Here is a 17,913-nt window from a genome sequence, read left to right as displayed (position 1 = left end):
GAGAGACTAAAATACTGACGGCAAGGTTTATGGTTTAACAACCGATCGAACCTCGTTGTATTCTCGTCGGTGCTTTCAAAAGCTCCGACCTTGTTTCTTTTCCTTAAAACTCCTTGTAATCACGTTCGTTATCTCATACCGTTCAATAAAACGTCTTTGAAGAACCCACAAATCGAGTTTAGTTTCATTTCATTCGACCTAACCAAACTCAGATTCAACAGGGCCCGGGCCTACCTACAGATGCAACTATGATACATTTGATTGAGGAAATATAATGTGCCACGAATTGCAACAAAACTGTAGTCACCAATTTTGCTTTGATCGCTCATATGCGACGACGAAGACGAACACATATATACTGTTTCATTACCTTTGTAAATCCATTTGGGTATTTTCTTGTATTGTAATTTTACACTCAAACTATGATTAACTTAAAACAAAAAAAAAACAATATCGTTTGCCTTTTCTTAATTATGAGTAATCTTAATTTTTCGATCAAAATAAGCAAATAAAAAGCGTAATAGGTATTGGAAATACAATGTGAGGTGAAGGTGAGGGCCGTTGAGGGGAAGGAATCAAAACCTCCAGAACAATGCATGTGATAACTTTCCCTTTTCTGGTGTTTTGTACTGAAATAATCAGGGGGAGTATATTTCCAAAAGAGTGAAATAACAGTTGAAGTAAGACACAAGCAGGTGCAGTTACTTTTGGTAGTGTGTACTGCAAGCAAAATGTATTAAATATTAATTTAATATACATACACGTAATGTACGCCTAAAATCCTTAATGTTTTTTTTCTTGCTAAAATTTGGAAAATCCTTAAGCGCTTCTTGTTTAGTTTGAGCTCCATTTAGAATACTTAACAACTGCTTCGCGAATACAGAAACTTACATTTACAGAGATAAAATAATATTAAGGATATAATAGTAATATGTATGTAAAAAGCCAGTTAAATAATTTTTATAGGTTTTATTTCAAAAACAAGAACATAAAAATATAGAAAATAAAATTCGTTTTGAGTTACATGTAATATCTGCACTTAATTTTTTCTTCTTCTATATAATGGTGAATTTTTTAGATAAGTTATGTTGATTATAAAACTATTTCAGTTATATATTACTGATTGAATAATATCTCTAACCTTTTCCAACATGTAAGAACTAGAGTATTTGTACTCCCTATCCACCATGTTTCCTATAAAGCCAGTTAAATAATTTTTATAGGTTTTATTTCAAAAACAAGAACATAAAAATATAGAAAATAAAATTCGTTTTGAGTTACATGTAATATCTGCACTTAATTTTTTCTTCTTCTATATAATGGTGAATTTTTTAGATAAGTTATGTTGATTATAAAACTATTTCAGTTATATATTACTGATTGAATAATATCTCTAACCTTTTCCAACATGTAAGAACTAGAGTATTTGTACTCCCTATCCACCATGTTTCCTATATTTAGCTCCATACCCTATTTCCCCTCCCCCCCCCCCCCCATCATGAAGTATCCCCACACGTCTTTGGTACCAAAAGATGCTGCGTAGATATGAGTGCCAGATTGAGTTTAACACTGATCGATATAACTATATACATATGAGTGTGTGTTGATAATGAGAGAAGAGAAAGAAAGCAAAAGGGTTGAAAAAGAAGACCACATGTTGAGGGATCATATCACATGCTCCTTAACCCCACTTTCCTTCTCCTTTTCCCTCGAGCTTCTTTGTTTCTTCTTTAATTTTATTTTTTTGTGCACCCTTTGTTTCTTCTTTATTCACTCCTAAATATACACATAGAGCTCTTTGATAAAAAAAACACATAGAGCTCATATAGAATCACATATTGCCAAACATATATATATATATATATATACATATTTGCCAAACCTGTATGTACATACTTACAATGATTTGTTGGCTAATAAACTATAACCATTTTCCCCTACAAATTCCAAGGACATTAATTGTGGTCTAACATTGACAATTGGTTTTACATAATTGGTTTATTGAATTTGAAGAGTTAGTAAATCTTAATTTTAATGTTTTGGAGATGTGATAGAATAGTTGAAAATCACATTTGTTTGCTATGAAATGTAGATATGTCCACGGTGTCATATTTCATTAAATGACCACATTTGACCTTTCTGAGATTTACACAACTGTTCTATTGGTTCAATTGTGGTTCTAAAAATTTAGCTGTAAAAGTTTAGATGTAGGTAAATTGGTTGTACCTGTAAAGTTGTTACTGTAGATTTTTTTGCAGAGACTTTTACTATAGTTAAATTTGTTGTACCTGAAAATTATAGGCTGTAAATATTTTAAAATAAAATATGTGAAATCTGTGATGTATATATAAAATAATTATTTTTTTATCAATTAAATAATTTATACTAATATTTTTTATAAATTCTCAAACTTTATTTTTATTTAAAATGTGATATGTAAATAATATATATTTTATTTAAAATATTTCAATAATTTTTACAACACCCAAAATTGAATTAAATATTTATAGATGTTTTTTATTATGATTATCTAATTTATTTGATATTATAGATAATTTTTTTATTTCACAGATTCTACAGCCTATAAAAGAGGGTTTTAGGTTTTTACCTAAAATACATTAAAAAATTTTGCTTTAGTTTTTTTTGGTGTAACTTTAAAAATAAATATAAAGCATAATTGGTAAAAATTTATAGAAACTTGATTTAGGTTTTAACTATTAAAGATAAAGCTACAACATGATTGATAAAGTTTAATGATTTAAAAGTAAATAAAGCTAAAGTAAAGAGATAAACCTCAACCAATAATCCCTTATATATATATTAAGGTTTAATCCATAATCTATAAATATATATGGTTCGCATTATGTGTATGTATAGAAAGAAATTAAGTTGAGAATTAGGAAAAACAGCCTGTTAGTTACAACTAATATCTCAAATTTCAAATTTGAAAATTTAAATTTAAGTTAATGGACCAGAGCTAATTTAAAATTGAGTTGATAAAATCTAAAAAGGCTCCAACTTTTCCCCTCAGAACGGGAAGACAAAATTGTCTTCTAATCTGACATTTTGAAAGGAAAAAAAAAAGAGAAGAATTGTCTTCTAATCTAAATATATTTTGTAGAAAAAGCAAACTCTCATAGTATTAGTTTAGTACTCCATCTGTTTTAGGTTTTAGGTTTCAGGTTTCAGGTTTCAGCACACGGATTAAGTAAACAATTAATTTTATAAATTTTCTATTAAAAAACACTATTACCTATACACCTAACAATATTTCAACAAATAAAAAAATAAATTTTGCATAAAATTAATAAATTTTACATTGAAAATCGAAAACGACACTTATTTTGTGACAAAAAATTTTTCTAAAATGACGCTTATGGAAACGGAGGGAATGAAAACAGTGGCTCAGTGATTTACGCGTAATTCAAGTAAACGATTTATTTGACGCCGTTCATAAAAAGAAAAAGTGATGATGAAAATAAACCACTTAACCGAGAACCATTTTGAACGAAGACAGATTATTTACACAATTCTGTCTCAGCTATACGCTTTCATAAAAAGTAACTAATCAAATTAGTAAAAAAATATTTGAATGTATATTTTATCTATACAAAAACTGAAAAATATGGATGATGAAAATATTAATTCGTGAAACCGGAACTGAAATCTTGGGTTGCTTAAACCGTGTCACTGACGTCGTTAAAACGGAAATGATATCCTTTCTTTTACTTCATCTCTCATCTCTGCTTTGAGAAGAAGGAACAATAAATGCACTTGAGCACACACTCTGTCTCTCTCTCTCTCCCCAATTCCGCCATTGTTGAGCCTTTTCCTTCTCTGTAAGTCGTCAAATCTAACACCCCGTTTCTACCCCTATCGCGTTTAACTTCCCGGAATAGTACTAGCTCTTACTCTAAGTTTCTTCGTTTTGTAACTCGATCGTTTGATCCGAATGAGACGAAGATCTATAGATAGCTTTGGATTCAGCAATACATTTACTATAGATAGATGATTCATGGACGTTGGATTTGAATAAGTTGCTAAATTAGGGTCAAACCGCGAACTTTCTAGTTTTGAAAATTTGTAGCTTTAGCTCGCAAATATCACGCTTGATTGGTTTCCTCGGATCCATACTCAAATGCGATGGATTTGTTTGTGCAGGGGGAGGATTTGAAAGTGTACCTAAATGGTAGACAATTTTAGCAGAACGGACTCGATGCAGCAAAGAAGAGGCGGTGGTGGTGTATCTCTCTCTCCAGCTCAGACGCCACGATCAAGTGATAAATTGGCCAGAGAATCGAGATCTTCTGACTCAAATTCAACCAATAGAAACGATAAAGAAAAGGGTGTGAATGTGCAGGTCATACTGCGTTGCAGGTAAGCTTGCTCTGAGTTTGTTTTTTTTTTTTATTTGATCTCTCTCTCTCTCACCGGTTTCTTATAGGCCATTGAGCGAGGACGAGGCCAGACTACATACACCCGTGGTGATTTCATGTAACGAGCACCGTAGAGAAGTTGCTGCTACTCAGAGTATTGCTGGAAAGCACATTGATAGACATTTTGCTTTCGACAAGGTTGCAGCAGACTTCTTAGAATCATGTTTCTTGATTCTGTGTTTGTCTCATTTGCTCTCTTTACTCCTCAGGTCTTTGGTCCAGCATCTCAACAGAAGGACTTATATGACCAAGCCATTTGTCCAATTGTGTTTGAAGTACTTGAGGGTTACAACTGTACCATCTTTGCATATGGTCAGACCGGTACTGGAAAGACGTATACCATGGAAGGAGGTGCAAGGAAAAAGGTTGCTTCTTGTTTAAATTCAAGTTTTGCTATTCATATACAAGTAACAATAGCTATGGTTTTTGATACTTAGTTACACGGTTTTTGTATGTAGAACGGTGAGTTCCCGAGTGACGCTGGTGTTATTCCGAGAGCTGTTAAGCAGATTTTCGACATATTAGAAGCGCAGGGAGCTGAGTATAGCATGAAAGTCACCTTCCTAGAACTATATAACGAGGAAATTTCAGATCTTTTAGCACCAGAGGAGACTACTAAGTTTGTTGATGACAAGTCTAAGAAATCGATTGCTCTTATGGAAGACGGGAAAGGGAGTGTCTTTGTTCGTGGCTTGGAAGAAGAGATAGTGAGCACAGCGAATGAGATATACAAGATCTTGGAGAAAGGTTCCGCAAAAAGGCGTACAGCTGAAACTCTTTTGAACAAGCAAAGTAGTCGCTCTCATTCCATATTTTCTATCACCATTCACATCAAGGAAAATACTCCGGAGGGGGAAGAGATGATCAAATGTGGGAAACTAAATCTTGTTGACCTTGCTGGTTCCGAGAACATCTCACGTTCTGGTGCACGAGAGGTATCTTATTGTAATCATATCTGTGATGCCAATGCTGTCTTAGAAGCTAGTGGTGAGTAATTTGGTAACGGTTGTTGCAGGGACGAGCCAGGGAAGCTGGAGAGATCAACAAGAGTTTACTTACTCTTGGCCGTGTCATTAACGCGCTTGTTGAGCACTCTGGTCATATTCCTTACAGGTACAAGTCATCCGTTGGTAGTTTGGAGTCTCCTTGGTGTCTTCAAATCAGGTTTGACATCAGCTATTTTGCTTTTGAATTTTGTTCAGAGATAGCAAATTGACAAGGCTCTTGAGGGATTCATTGGGAGGGAAGACTAAAACATGTGTAATCGCCACAATTTCACCTTCCATTCACTGTTTAGAAGAGACTCTAAGCACTTTGGATTATGCACATCGCGCCAAGAATATCAAGAACAAACCAGAGGTGAGGTTTAACGACATTCTTCCGCAATATTATCTTATGCCTAAAAATATGGCTCTAACAGTTTCCTCCTGATTCCAGATCAACCAGAAGATGATGAAATCTGCGGTCATGAAAGATCTGTACTCTGAGATTGACAGACTGAAGCAAGGTATGAGTTACTGAGTATTGGTTTTAAAGTCATTCCTTACTTTGTGTTATAACACATTCATTCGCATTTAATTTTGCATCTGCTGAGAATACGTTTCATATATATTTTCTTAGAGGTATATGCTGCGAGAGAGAAAAACGGGATTTATATTCCAAAAGACCGTTATCTTCAAGAAGAGGCTGAGAAAAAGGTTTTTTTTTTTTGTTTTCTCTGAACTGAATGTTTGTTATCTAAAATCTTCCTCGTTTCGAATCCTGAGCGTGAAAAGTAACTCTATTCATTTTGCTTTAATCACAGGCAATGGCTGAAAAGATAGAAAGATTAGAACTACAATCAGAATCAAAGGACAAGGTATGAAATCCGCATCATTTGGTTTCATATCCCCCGTTAGTACCTTACATGATATTTCTATAACACTTATGTTGGTCCTGCAGCAAGTAATTGATCTTCAAGAGCTATACAATGCTCAGAAGCTTTTAACTGCAGAGTTGAGTGAGAAACTTGACAAAACTGAGGTATAATATAACTCCGCGTAAACATTTTCTATATATGTTGATCGAGATGCATGAAAAGCTAACTGTATCTCTGGACCAATATCAGAAAAAGCTCGAGGAAACTGAGCACTCATTGTTTGATCTTGAAGAAAAATACAGACAGGCGAATGCAACCATTAAAGAGAAGGAATTTGTGATATCTAATCTCCTCAAGTCAGGTACTTTTTTGCCTTCTCACTGAAAATGAAAAAAGCTGTTGGAAATTGTGATGATAACATTTTCTATTCTGACTTTTAAGAAAAATCACTTGTGGAGCGAGCCTTTCAGCTGCGGACGGAACTAGAAAGCGCAGCATCAGATGTTTCCAACTTGTTTTCCAAAATAGGTAAAAAAGATTCATGGACCAAAAATTTCAACTTCTGTTGATAGATAGATGTTCACTGGATCATAAAATGTTATTTTGTTATGCAGAAAGAAAGGACAAAATCGAGGATGGAAACATATGTCTCATCCAAAAGTTCCAGTCACAGCTCACAGAACAGCTTGAGCTATTGCATAAGACTGTGGCTTCTTCTGTGACTCAACAAGAGGTTCAGTTAAAACACATGGAGGAAGACATGGAGTCCTTTGTATTGACAAAATCTGAGGTGAGTTTGTTTTTGTGTCTTTGTTTTCATTGACCTATCATCTGCCTCATTCTTTGGTTTTTCATGTAAAGGCTACTGAAGAACTCCGTGAGAGACTTTCAAAACTGAAGTCAGTGTATGGTTCTGGCATCGAAGCTCTTGATAACCTAGCTGTGAAGCTAGATGAAAACTCTCGGACAACATTTGGTGGTCTGAACTTAGAAGTTTCCAAACATTCACATGAACTTGAGAATGTAAGTTTAGAACTTTTAACTATCCAACTCTACCATTGACCATACCATTGACCATACCATTGGTATCTCTGTTCTGAGTCAGTCTCCTTCCATTGATGTGGCTTGTAGGTTTTCAAGGGTTTTGCTTCTGAGGCTGACATCTTATTACAAGATCTCCAAAGTAGCCTTAACAAACAGGAAGAGAAGCTTATCGCATTTGCTCAGCAACAACGGAAGGTTTAGTAATCTTCAATGATCCTTTAAAAGGATAAACAATATTAATATCAGACATTGTGGTTGAAACATTGGATATTGTGCAGGCACATTCACAAGCCGTGGATTCAGCAAGGTCGGTTTCGAAAGTAACAGTGGAGTTCTTCAAGACTCTAGACACCCATGCTACCAAACTAACCGGGATAGTGGAAGAGGCACAGGCAGTTAACCACAGGAAATTGAGTGAATTTGAAAACAAGTTTGAGGTGATTCCGGTTCTTGACACATTCGCAGCTGCAAATTTCTTGTGTAAGCTTTAATGATGTTTTCTCTGTCTTGTAGGAATGTGCTAAGAATGAAGAGAGGCAATTGCTAGAGAAAGTAGCAGATCTTCTGGCGAATTCTAATTCTAGGAAGAAGAACCTTGTAAGTCGCATGCATTTTAATTCTTAGAAAAAGCATTTGGTTTGAGGCTTTGAGGCTTTGAGGAAACTCTTTAATATTTTCTTTTAGGTCCAAATGGCTGTACAAGATCTACGCGAAAGCGCATCCACCAGAACAACCACCCTACAGCATGAGATGTCAACGATGCAAGATTCATCTTCTTCCATTAAAGCCGAGTGGAACCTTCACATGGTGAAAACAGAATCGAACTATCACCAGGACACTTCAGCAGTTGAGAGTGGGAAGAAGTCGATGCAAGAAGTTCTCTTGAATTGGTATATAAACAAATTTCAAAAGGTCAAACTTTAATATCGTCCCAAGAACTGAGCTTTGACATGCATGATCAATGGATAATTGTAGCTTGGAGAAGGCAGAGATGAGTGCACATCAATGGAGGAAAGCTCAAGAATCACTGGTCAGTCTAGAACGGAACAATGTAGCTTCTGTTGACTCAATCGTTAGGTACGAATGGAAACCAGTTCTTTTATCTTTTTTTCACCGTTTCTGATCTGTTTCAAGTCACTTATCACTTCAATATATCTCAAAAGAGGAGGAATGGACGCCAATGAGAACCTACGCTCTCAGTTCTCGTCCGCTGTATCATCCTCTCTTGATGTTTTTGATGCTGCTAATGCCAGCCTTCTTACTTCCATTGATCGTGAGTTTTACCAATTCCTTTGAACTTACAGAGATAGATCAAATATGCTTCATTTTTTTTTGCTGAAAGATTACCCTTTTTCTGTCAGATTCGTTGAAACTCGATAATGATGCATGCGCTAAGATCAACTCCATGATCATCCCGTGCTGCGAAGACTTGATTGAGCTCAAGAGTGATCACAATCACAAGATCTTAGAGATCACAGACAATGCAGGGAAATGTCTTCTTGATGAATACATAGTAAGTTTCAAGATTTCAACCCTTACAAAACAAACCGCAACATATCAGGGACATTGTAGGTGGTTTTAACCAGTCTGGTGACAATATAATTGTTCTTTTTCGGTGCAAACAGGTAGATGAACCTTCGTGTTCAACGCCGAGGAAAAGAGCAATCGAGATACTGAGTATTGAGTCCATTGAGGAACTTAGAACTTCAGCATCTGAGGAGTTACTGAGAGCGTTTCAAGATGGGAAACTGTTTAAGCAGGCCAATGGTGATGCAAAGCAGCAGCAACATCACCTTATACGTGTTTCCTCTCTTTACGAAGCAGCTGTGTCGGACTCAAGATCTCCCCTCTCTGCTGTAAACTGACACGCCAAGAGGATTGGTTTCACAGAAGCCCAAGAGAAGAAGGTTATTATTTGGCGTCGTACTGTACAGAGTATTGTTGCATTACAGGTAAAAAAAGTAACTTATTTTCTTCATGGAGGTTTGGTTTGAGGAATTTATAAAAGCTTACATTTTTCATTATATTTTTATTTGTTTATTTTTTTTATTGTTTATTAGCTGGAACCAAAGCAAAATTATTTTCCGAATCAGATTATGGGAAATTGCCAAAAAAATACAATTTTCAAAGTACCACTTCTCATGTTTACACTAACTATTTTTACATTCATTTTTAACGAAAAGTAAAAGATAATTATATCTATTTGTTTAACTTTGACAAAAAAAAATGACTTATGTTTAACTAATCTAAACTTAAAACATCTAACTCTAAACTATGAAATATCAATTCTAAATTCTGAACATCAACTCTAACCCCCGAAACATCAACTTTAAACCCTAAAACATTAACCCTAAACCCTATATTTTTTTGAAATTCGAACCCTAAACTTTCAAATCTAAACACTAAAACATCAACTCTAAACCCTAAACGTAAATCCTAAACCCTAAAACCCTAAACCTTCAAATCTAAACCCTAAAACATAATTCTAGGATTTTAGGTTTTAGGGTTTAGGGTTTAGAGTTTAGGGTTTAAAAGTTTAGGGTCTAGAATTGAAGGTTAGGGTTTAGGGTTTAATTTTTAGGGTTTAGGGTTTAGGGTTTAGGGTTTAGTGTTGATAGTTTAGGGTTTAGTGTTGATGGTTTAGGGTTTAGAGTTAAGTTTAGAGTTTAGGGTTTAGGGTTTAGGGTTTATATTTCAAAATAATATATATATATTGATGGTTTAGGGTTTAGAGTTGAGTTTTAAGGTTTAGGGTTCGAATTTCGAAATAGTATAATTCGAAAAAAATTAAAAACATTATTTTTATTTTTTTAGATTTTTATTTTTTCTTAATATTTATTTATTATATATATAAAGAACAATGGCATAAGAGTATTTTACTATTTAATGAAAAATGTTTTTTTGAAAATGTTTTTTTTTGTTGTAGTAAACATGAATAATTGTATCACCAAAGTGGTACAAGTGATTATGAGTCGTGTCAATTATAATTACAACCAAATCCGTTAGGTTTTACATTTGTCATCATAACTCCTCGAGACAATAATTGAACAGAAAAAAATAAGTGCTCAATGAATTTTTCGCATTCAAACTATCAAGTTAAAAGTTAGAACAGATAATATGGATATTATTCTTGATGAATTTTATATATTATTTATTATTTAATTACAACGAAATTAATATTAATGTTATTAGATTTATAAAATAAAACAATAAAACAATAAAACAATTTTTATATATTGTGTTGATATCTTAAAATAATATTTTCTGCTATATAAGTTAAAAAATTAAGATATAAAACAAGGGCAAATCTCCAAAATAGCACATTTCTAAGTTTATATCACAAAAACAGTCTTCCAAAACTAAAATGACCAAAATAACACTTTTCTAAGTTTATCCTTTGAGAATTTAATTTTTTTATTTTTCAAAATTTGAAATCTTATCCCCAAAACCTCATTTCTAAACCCTAAACCCTAAACCCTAAACCCTAAACCCTAAACCCTAAACCCTAAACCCTAAACCCTAAACCCTAAACCCTAAACCCTAAACCCTAAACCCTAAACCCTAAACCCTAAACCCTAAACCCTAAACCCTAAACCCTAAACCCTAAACCCCATCCTTTAACTCTAAACTCTAAGTTTGTGACTTTTGATAAAACATTAAGTGCTATTTTTGTGACTTTTGACCTTGAGTACTAGTTTGGGAACAAAAATTTGATTTCATGCTATTTTTGTCTTTTTCTCATAAAACAATTTATAATTAAATATTAATCAAGAAAATATTTGTATAAATATATATATTTATTTTGCTAAAATATACTTTCTTATATGTGAGTGTAATATATATTTTAATGAAAAGCTTTATCATATATAAATAATTTAATGTTTGATTTAAAAATTTTAATAACAAAAATAATGACTTATCATGCTGATTTTTGAATTATAAAACATAAACTAATTAATATTCGTAAGAACACTATGTCTGCATATGCGGGCAAAACACCTAGTTATTATATATATATATATATATACTAGGGTTGGTCCGTGCGCTGGGATATGTTTTACGTGTGATGTATATAACTATATTATTGTATATTTTCATTGTGTGAGTTTTTTTGTAACTGGCTTATATAAATGCAAAAGAAAGCAAAATGTTTACAAAAGCCCAAGGCTCTAGTGAAAGAGCATAGCCCAATGAACTCATAGTTTATAACATATTAAACCCAGTCATCTGAGGCCCGGTTAGAAGTCCATACTAGTCAGTGGTTAGAGGAAGGGAAGTTGAGAGAGATGGAGCATCGATTCACCGAGGAGTCTTTCTTCTTTGTTCCCCATCTGGATAGCGAGGACCTAGTTCTAAGCAGCCAAGCTGAAGTCAACGGATCCACAATTGCATCATCTCAGAGCATCGAGTGGGATGGGATTCTCTGAAGCTCTGTATTTTGTTTCTCACCCGGTTATCAATGCTCGAGAAGAGGGAGTCCACCGATCGAAATCGGTTTGCATGCAAGTGTTGGTTTCGCTCGTTCCAGATCCAATAGATCGTGGCTTGCCATCCAAGTAGGGTTAAGGATTGAGTTTTGTTTGGTGGAGGTAGAGTCTTCATCTGGTTCAGAGAGGTAGAGTCTTCATCTGGTTCAGAGAGCTCTCCCAGCTCCGGAGTGGATTGATTCTGCATCTAGAGGCGACGAGGGACCATAGTTGATAAGAGAAGTTACAACCCAGTACAGATGATCTCTCGATTCGTCAGTGGTGTTGCAAAGGAGGCAGATTAGAGGAAACTGCAGCCCCCAACCAATTAGCCTATCTCGGGTTGGAATCCTATTCAGAGCCACCAGCCACGCATGGAAGCTCTGCCGTGGTATGCCTCTTGAGATCCATATTGCTCTTGCCCAAGTTACAACTTCAACGATGCCTTTCAAGTATTGGTAGACCTCTCCTGTGCTATATTTCTTTCTAGTCTTACCCCTAATCTCCCATTTATAGTAATCTGATTCTTCACTGAACATGATTGTAGTGATGAAAGAAAGAACCTGAACTTGGCGCTCTGTTCTCGCCGCTGGAAGGCGCCATGAGCCATTGTGATGTAGCGAGGCTAGAGTTGTGTTTTGTGGGATACCAAGGCTTGATCTCCCTCCCTCCAAGTAGTCCTCAAGCTTGCCATAGGGACTCCAGTTGTCAACCCAAAACCTGCAGCCCTTTCCATTATGTATACGAAGGTGAATTAAGGGGTAAGCTACATCTCTTAGCTTCAATAGTTTGTTTGTTAGCCAAGAGAAACTCTGCGAGGGCTTGGTAGTCAAGTAATACTGAGCCTTTGAGGATTACTTCTTTGAACCAAGCCGCCCACACTGACTCAGGCATGAAGAAGATTAGCCAGATCAAACGCAGACAGCACGCCTTGTTCCATAACAGGAGATCCTTGACGCCTAACCCACCTTCTTCCTTAGTCTTCACCACTGTTGACCAAGCTACTCTCGCAGTGTTGTGGGCCTCTGGATCCCCTTTCCATAGGAAGACACGGCACATGGAATTGATCTTTGCAACACAAGCCCTTTTCATTGTGTGAGTTCTATGTTAGTATTTGCAAGAGAAGTGTATAATAACGTTTATGGGTTTTAAGAATGTTAACGTATAGAGGGATTATGTATGTATTAATTATATTTGATTTTGATGTTTGTGTCTATATTAATTACGGTCTACAACATATTGTATAGGTTGGATGAGGTTTAAGTGGTCTTCTGGTTGTATATTTTTGTTAATTATGAATCTATAAATGGTTGTTTAATTGTGGTTTGCTATATTTTTGGCTCTCAAGGATTGGGCTCTAGATGATTGCACTCGTAACGGTTTATGTTAGGCTAAATAAGATATTGAACAGCTTAGTAAAATAATGAAAGTGTAACGTAAAATAAGTAGATGTTATTGAAGTTAACCAAGAGTTGCAGAGGATATGTAACCTAACCAAAGTAACTTGTTTTATAAGCGTGTTTATATGAGTATTGTTGGAATGTGAATACATTTAATTTGTTATGTTTCACGGGACTTTTTACCCATATGATGTGTCATTTTATTTCTTATAATGTAGTCAACTAAGACGGAATGCGTGTATTTTTAGCCTGTCATTGGCCGAGATATGTATTTTTTTTGTGGTCGTTTAGTTTTTGTTTGTTTATAATTTTATTCTTTCAGTATCCTGATCAAGTTGATTTATTTATAAAATCATAGAGTTCATAGTTAAAAAAGTGAAGTTGCCTTTTTTAATAAAAAGAGATTGAATGTGATGAGATTAGTATTAGGATCCTTGTGTGCCAAGGATCATATCAGATATTCTATTATTACGATAAGGAAAACTTCCTTTTTTTTTTTTAACACTGGACTTTTATTTCTATTGAGAGCACATAACCGATTGTATCAAGTAACTCCCCACACAGGTAGAAGGGCACTTTTAAGAAAATTAGAGAAAACGAGAAAAAGATAACACAACACAGGGATAAAAGAACAAAATGAAGTAGGCAATCAGTAGATGCCCATCCAGAAGAGAGTCCAAAGCATAATGGAGAGGATGCAAAGGTATAGAAACCCTTGATAAACGACCAAACTCCACCCTGCGACTTCAGTTACTCACCGCTTCAGCATTCAAATGTGCTAGTAGCCAACTAGGCCCACCTCTCGCAATATAAGAGGAGAATCTCCTGTCACAAACCACACTTTCAGCTATCTTTGTTGCAGGACGATTCTGTGCTTCACATGCATAAGTCATTTGCCAGGTTTGTAGACAAGGAATGAACGATAAAACCTCATTTATCACCAAGCGCAATCTCGGAAACATTGAAGGGTTGAGTAGCGCATCACAGGCAAGGGTGTAATGAGATTCAAAGATAATATTCCGCTGATGAGTTGATCTCATACTTTCAACTGCAAAATGAAAACCCAACAACTCAGCTTCCATGTGCGAGGAAACCCCAGAAAAAGCACGACGACTGTGCAAGAGAACGGCTCCATTGTGGTCACGTAGAAGCCAAGACGCACCACTAATAGACTGAGCTTCGTTCCACGACACACCAATATTACACTTAAGGACTCTAGAAGGTGGAGGTTGCCAACTCTGACTGGACCTATTTCTGAACGATGACACAGGTGGCTTTGATGACGTTGAAGGGTCTCTAATGTTAGCATGTCTCCATTCCTCCGCAGCTTCAATAGCCATACTAAGCACCGTTTCTGAACCTGTTTGTTTCTTTTCATACTCAAGAGCATTTCTTGCCTTCCAAATTTCCCAAATAATCCATGGGAAAGTACCATTAAGCGCAGTGTTCCGAGAACCACCATTAGAGACAGCCAGATGATGCAGGTTCAAGAAAACAGAGTTTTTGGAAAAACCTCCAGTAGGTAGTCTTATATTAGACTTGACCCATACCTCTTGAGCCCGAGGGCAAGTAAATAAGGCATGACAAACAGTTTCAGCCGTATTAGAACAAACAGAACATGTCGTGTCTAAATGAACACCTCGGGACCTAAGCCTTTCCTTCACTGGAAGGGCACCAGATAAATCTCTCCATAAGAAGTGCTTAATCTTACTAGGAGCTCCAATTTTCCATATTTTCTTCCGCACTTGTTTCTCCACCGGAGGAAGACCTTGTTGCAAACCATTGAGAACACGCATGGTATCCAAGAATCTATATCCACTCTGAGAAGAATAGCATCCATTTCTAGTAAGTCCCCATTTAAGACTGTCTTGCTTCTGTAAGTTAGGCCTGATCTTTAGATTAATCTCAGCATCAGTAGAAATGAAAGTGCGACACACTAGAGCCTCATTCGACGAGGAAGATCCTGGTAACAAAAGATCAGCAACCGTCAGTGTGAGGTCTATGGTACTATCATCTCTATACAAAGGATATTTTGGAACTTTATCCATAATCCACTTCTCTGCCCACACATTCGTGTCTCTGCCATTTTCTATCTCTCTAACCATCCGCTCTTTCAAGAGTTCACGCCCATGAAGAAGGCTTCGCCACACATATGAGGGACGTGATCCCAGACCACACTCCAGAAAGGAACCATTTCTGAAATACCTACTCTTCAAGACTCTAGAGACAAGAGAGTCCGGTCTAGACCACACCCGCCAAGCTTGTTTAGCCAAAAGGGCTTGATTAAATGTTTCTATATCATGGAACCCAAGGCCACCCCCCTCTTTACTTTTACACAGATTCTGCCAAGAAACCCATGATATCCTACGCCTTAATTCTCCACTACTCCACCAGAATTCACACATGACACTAGTGAGCTTCTCACATAAAGTCTTCGGTAACCTGAAGACAGACATTTCGTAAATAGGCAAAGCCATACAAATAGATTTGATCAAAACTTCTTTCTCAATCCCTAACACCACCTTTATCTCAGCTTTGACCTCCTCCGGTACTTGTGCTCCAAAGATAATGGAGGACTTGGCTGGATTAATGAGCTGACCAGACGCATCACCATACCGTTCCAAGCACTTTACCAGCTCCTCACTATCAGCAACATTAGCTCGACAAAGAAAGAGACTGTCATCTGCGTATAATAAATGATGGACCCCAGGACCACCAACGCCTAATCTGATACCTTGAAGTTTACCAGCCGCTTCAGACTGGTTAAGAGTCCCAACTAAGGCTTCCGCACATAGGATACGCAAGAAGGGCGACAAAGGATCCCCTTGACGGATTCCACGTTCCGGTTTGATGAACCCGTGAGGACGACCATTAAGAAGAACTGTATAGGACACAGTCGAGATGCAAGCCATCACCCAACGGATCCAAATCCTATCAAAGCCCAACTTCTCCAATAAAGTCTCCACAAAGTTCCACTCTACTCGATCGTATGCCTTAGACATATCAGTTTTCACAGCCATAAAGTCCTTGGCGATCGAAGCATTAGTCCGCAACCCATGTACCAGCTCATGAGCTATTATCACATTGTCAGTGATCAAACGCCCACCAACAAAGGCACCCTGTGTGTCTGATACCACCTCCGACAAGCAAACCTTCAGTCTTTCCGATAAGATTTTAGAGATGATCTTGTATTGGACCGAGCACATACTGATAGGCCTCATATCTTTCATGCAGGTTGGATTCGAAACCTTCGGAAGGAGACTGATCTGCGTGTGGTTCCATCCATATGGAAGAACTGAAGAGCGAAAGAATTCATGAATCTCATCTGAAATTTTTGGTCCAACTATGTGCCAAAACTTCTGGTAAAACACTCCAGTTAAACCATCTTCCCCTGGTGCACTATTGCCTTTAACCGCAAATGCTGCCCTCTTTATCTCCTCATCTGTGACTTGACGAACCAGAGAAACATTCATCTCTTCGGACACCCTTTCGTGGAAACCTTCAAAGAGTGAATCAAGGTCATGAGGATTCGAACTCATAAAAATGTCACGAAAGTACTCTGTCGCTATATGACCTTTAGCCCCTTCCAAAAAATGTTCAACACCATCCTCATCCAGTAGCATAAGGACTCTGTTCTTAATCTTCGTGCCTTTCACACTGTTATGGAAGAAGGACGTGTTCAAATCACCAGCACGAAGCCATTCTTCTCTACTCTTCTGGCGCCAGAACAACTCCTCCTCTCTAAGGGCCATCGACAGTTCACACCTCAACTGTTTCATTCTGTTGGCATCAGGGTCCAACAGAGCGATCTCTGCCTCCAAGGAGTTTGAAAGCCGAGAGATATTATCTCTTGAGTTCACTCCAGCTGACTTCTTCCATTTTGCCATCTCCTTCCTGCAGCTTGCAATTCTTTCCAAAATACCAATATCAGCAGAATTATCGCTTCCTTGCCAGCCTCTTCTGACCGCCTCTTCAAACCCAGCCTTTCCTATCATGCGCTTATCAAAATAGAATCTGCCTCGACTAGAATCCTCGTTCTCTAGAGAGAAACTGATCAATAAGGGACGATGATCTGAAGCCCACATCTTAAGGTATTCAACGTGAGCTCTTGGAAACAAGTTAAACAACTCATCATTTCCAAAGCTCCTATCCAGTCTGCATTGAACACAAACTCTATCTCGAACACCTGCCCAAGACAACCGGTTCCCAAAGCTTCTTAGTTCACGAATTTTGCAAGTAGAAGCCATGTTCCTGAAATCCCAGAAAGATGCTTTACTCCTCACCGCACCACCTAATTTTTCCTCATTGCTCATCAATTCGTTAAAATCACCAGTAAGAATCCATGCCTCATCTCTCCTTACTGCTATATTAGCTAAATGGTCCCATACAACTTTCCTCCTTGCCACCACAGGGTCACCGTAGACACAAGTCAGGAAAAAGCTGAGAGAACCCACCTCCACTTTCATATCAATCACTCTCTTATCTCGAAACAGAACATTCACCTTGTAACTTTTCTTCCACAGAACCGCCAAGCCATCACTCAAGCCAACAGGCTCCACAGTGACTAAATTATCATACCCCAATTTTTTCTTCACACCCATCATATACTGAAATCGTTGCTTAGTCTCCATTAAAAATAAAAAATCCAGAAAATACATCTTGCGTAGCTTCCGGAGGTAACGAACTGTCTCGGTGCTTCCAGCTCCTTG

The 17,913-nt window shown here is 36.8% G+C and overlaps 2 protein-coding genes across 2 annotated transcripts; one reads left to right on the top strand and one right to left on the bottom strand.

Moving 5' to 3' along the window:
* Window positions 1-3,655: 3,655 nt before the first annotated feature.
* Window positions 3,656-9,430, top strand: LOC106310176 (125 kDa kinesin-related protein). Its single transcript, XM_013747401.1, has 23 exons — window positions 3,656-3,839; window positions 4,162-4,377; window positions 4,445-4,574; window positions 4,646-4,801; window positions 4,895-5,371; window positions 5,452-5,549; window positions 5,639-5,795; window positions 5,874-5,943; window positions 6,057-6,133; window positions 6,241-6,294; window positions 6,378-6,458; window positions 6,544-6,655; window positions 6,736-6,822; window positions 6,909-7,084; window positions 7,156-7,317; window positions 7,426-7,533; window positions 7,617-7,775; window positions 7,852-7,935; window positions 8,023-8,228; window positions 8,314-8,415; window positions 8,502-8,611; window positions 8,700-8,851; window positions 8,964-9,430. Exons 2-23 carry the CDS (start codon window positions 4,187-4,189, stop codon window positions 9,201-9,203), a joined length of 3,189 nt encoding a protein of 1,062 aa, XP_013602855.1. The 5' UTR covers window positions 3,656-3,839; window positions 4,162-4,186; the 3' UTR covers window positions 9,204-9,430.
* Window positions 9,431-13,950: 4,520 nt separating this feature from the next.
* LOC106334361 lies at window positions 13,951-17,805 on the bottom strand. Its single transcript, XM_013772658.1, has one exon. The coding sequence runs from the start codon at window positions 17,803-17,805 to the stop codon at window positions 13,951-13,953; it is 3,855 nt and encodes a 1,284-aa protein (XP_013628112.1).
* Window positions 17,806-17,913: the final 108 nt, after the last annotated feature.

The sequence above is a fragment of the Brassica oleracea genome, chromosome C1, assembly GCF_000695525.1.
Source record: "Brassica oleracea var. oleracea cultivar TO1000 chromosome C1, BOL, whole genome shotgun sequence".
Lineage (NCBI taxonomy): Eukaryota > Viridiplantae > Streptophyta > Magnoliopsida > Brassicales > Brassicaceae > Brassica > Brassica oleracea.
Note: the sequence above shows the minus strand (reverse complement) of the source record. Positions and strands in the feature narration are given on the sequence as shown.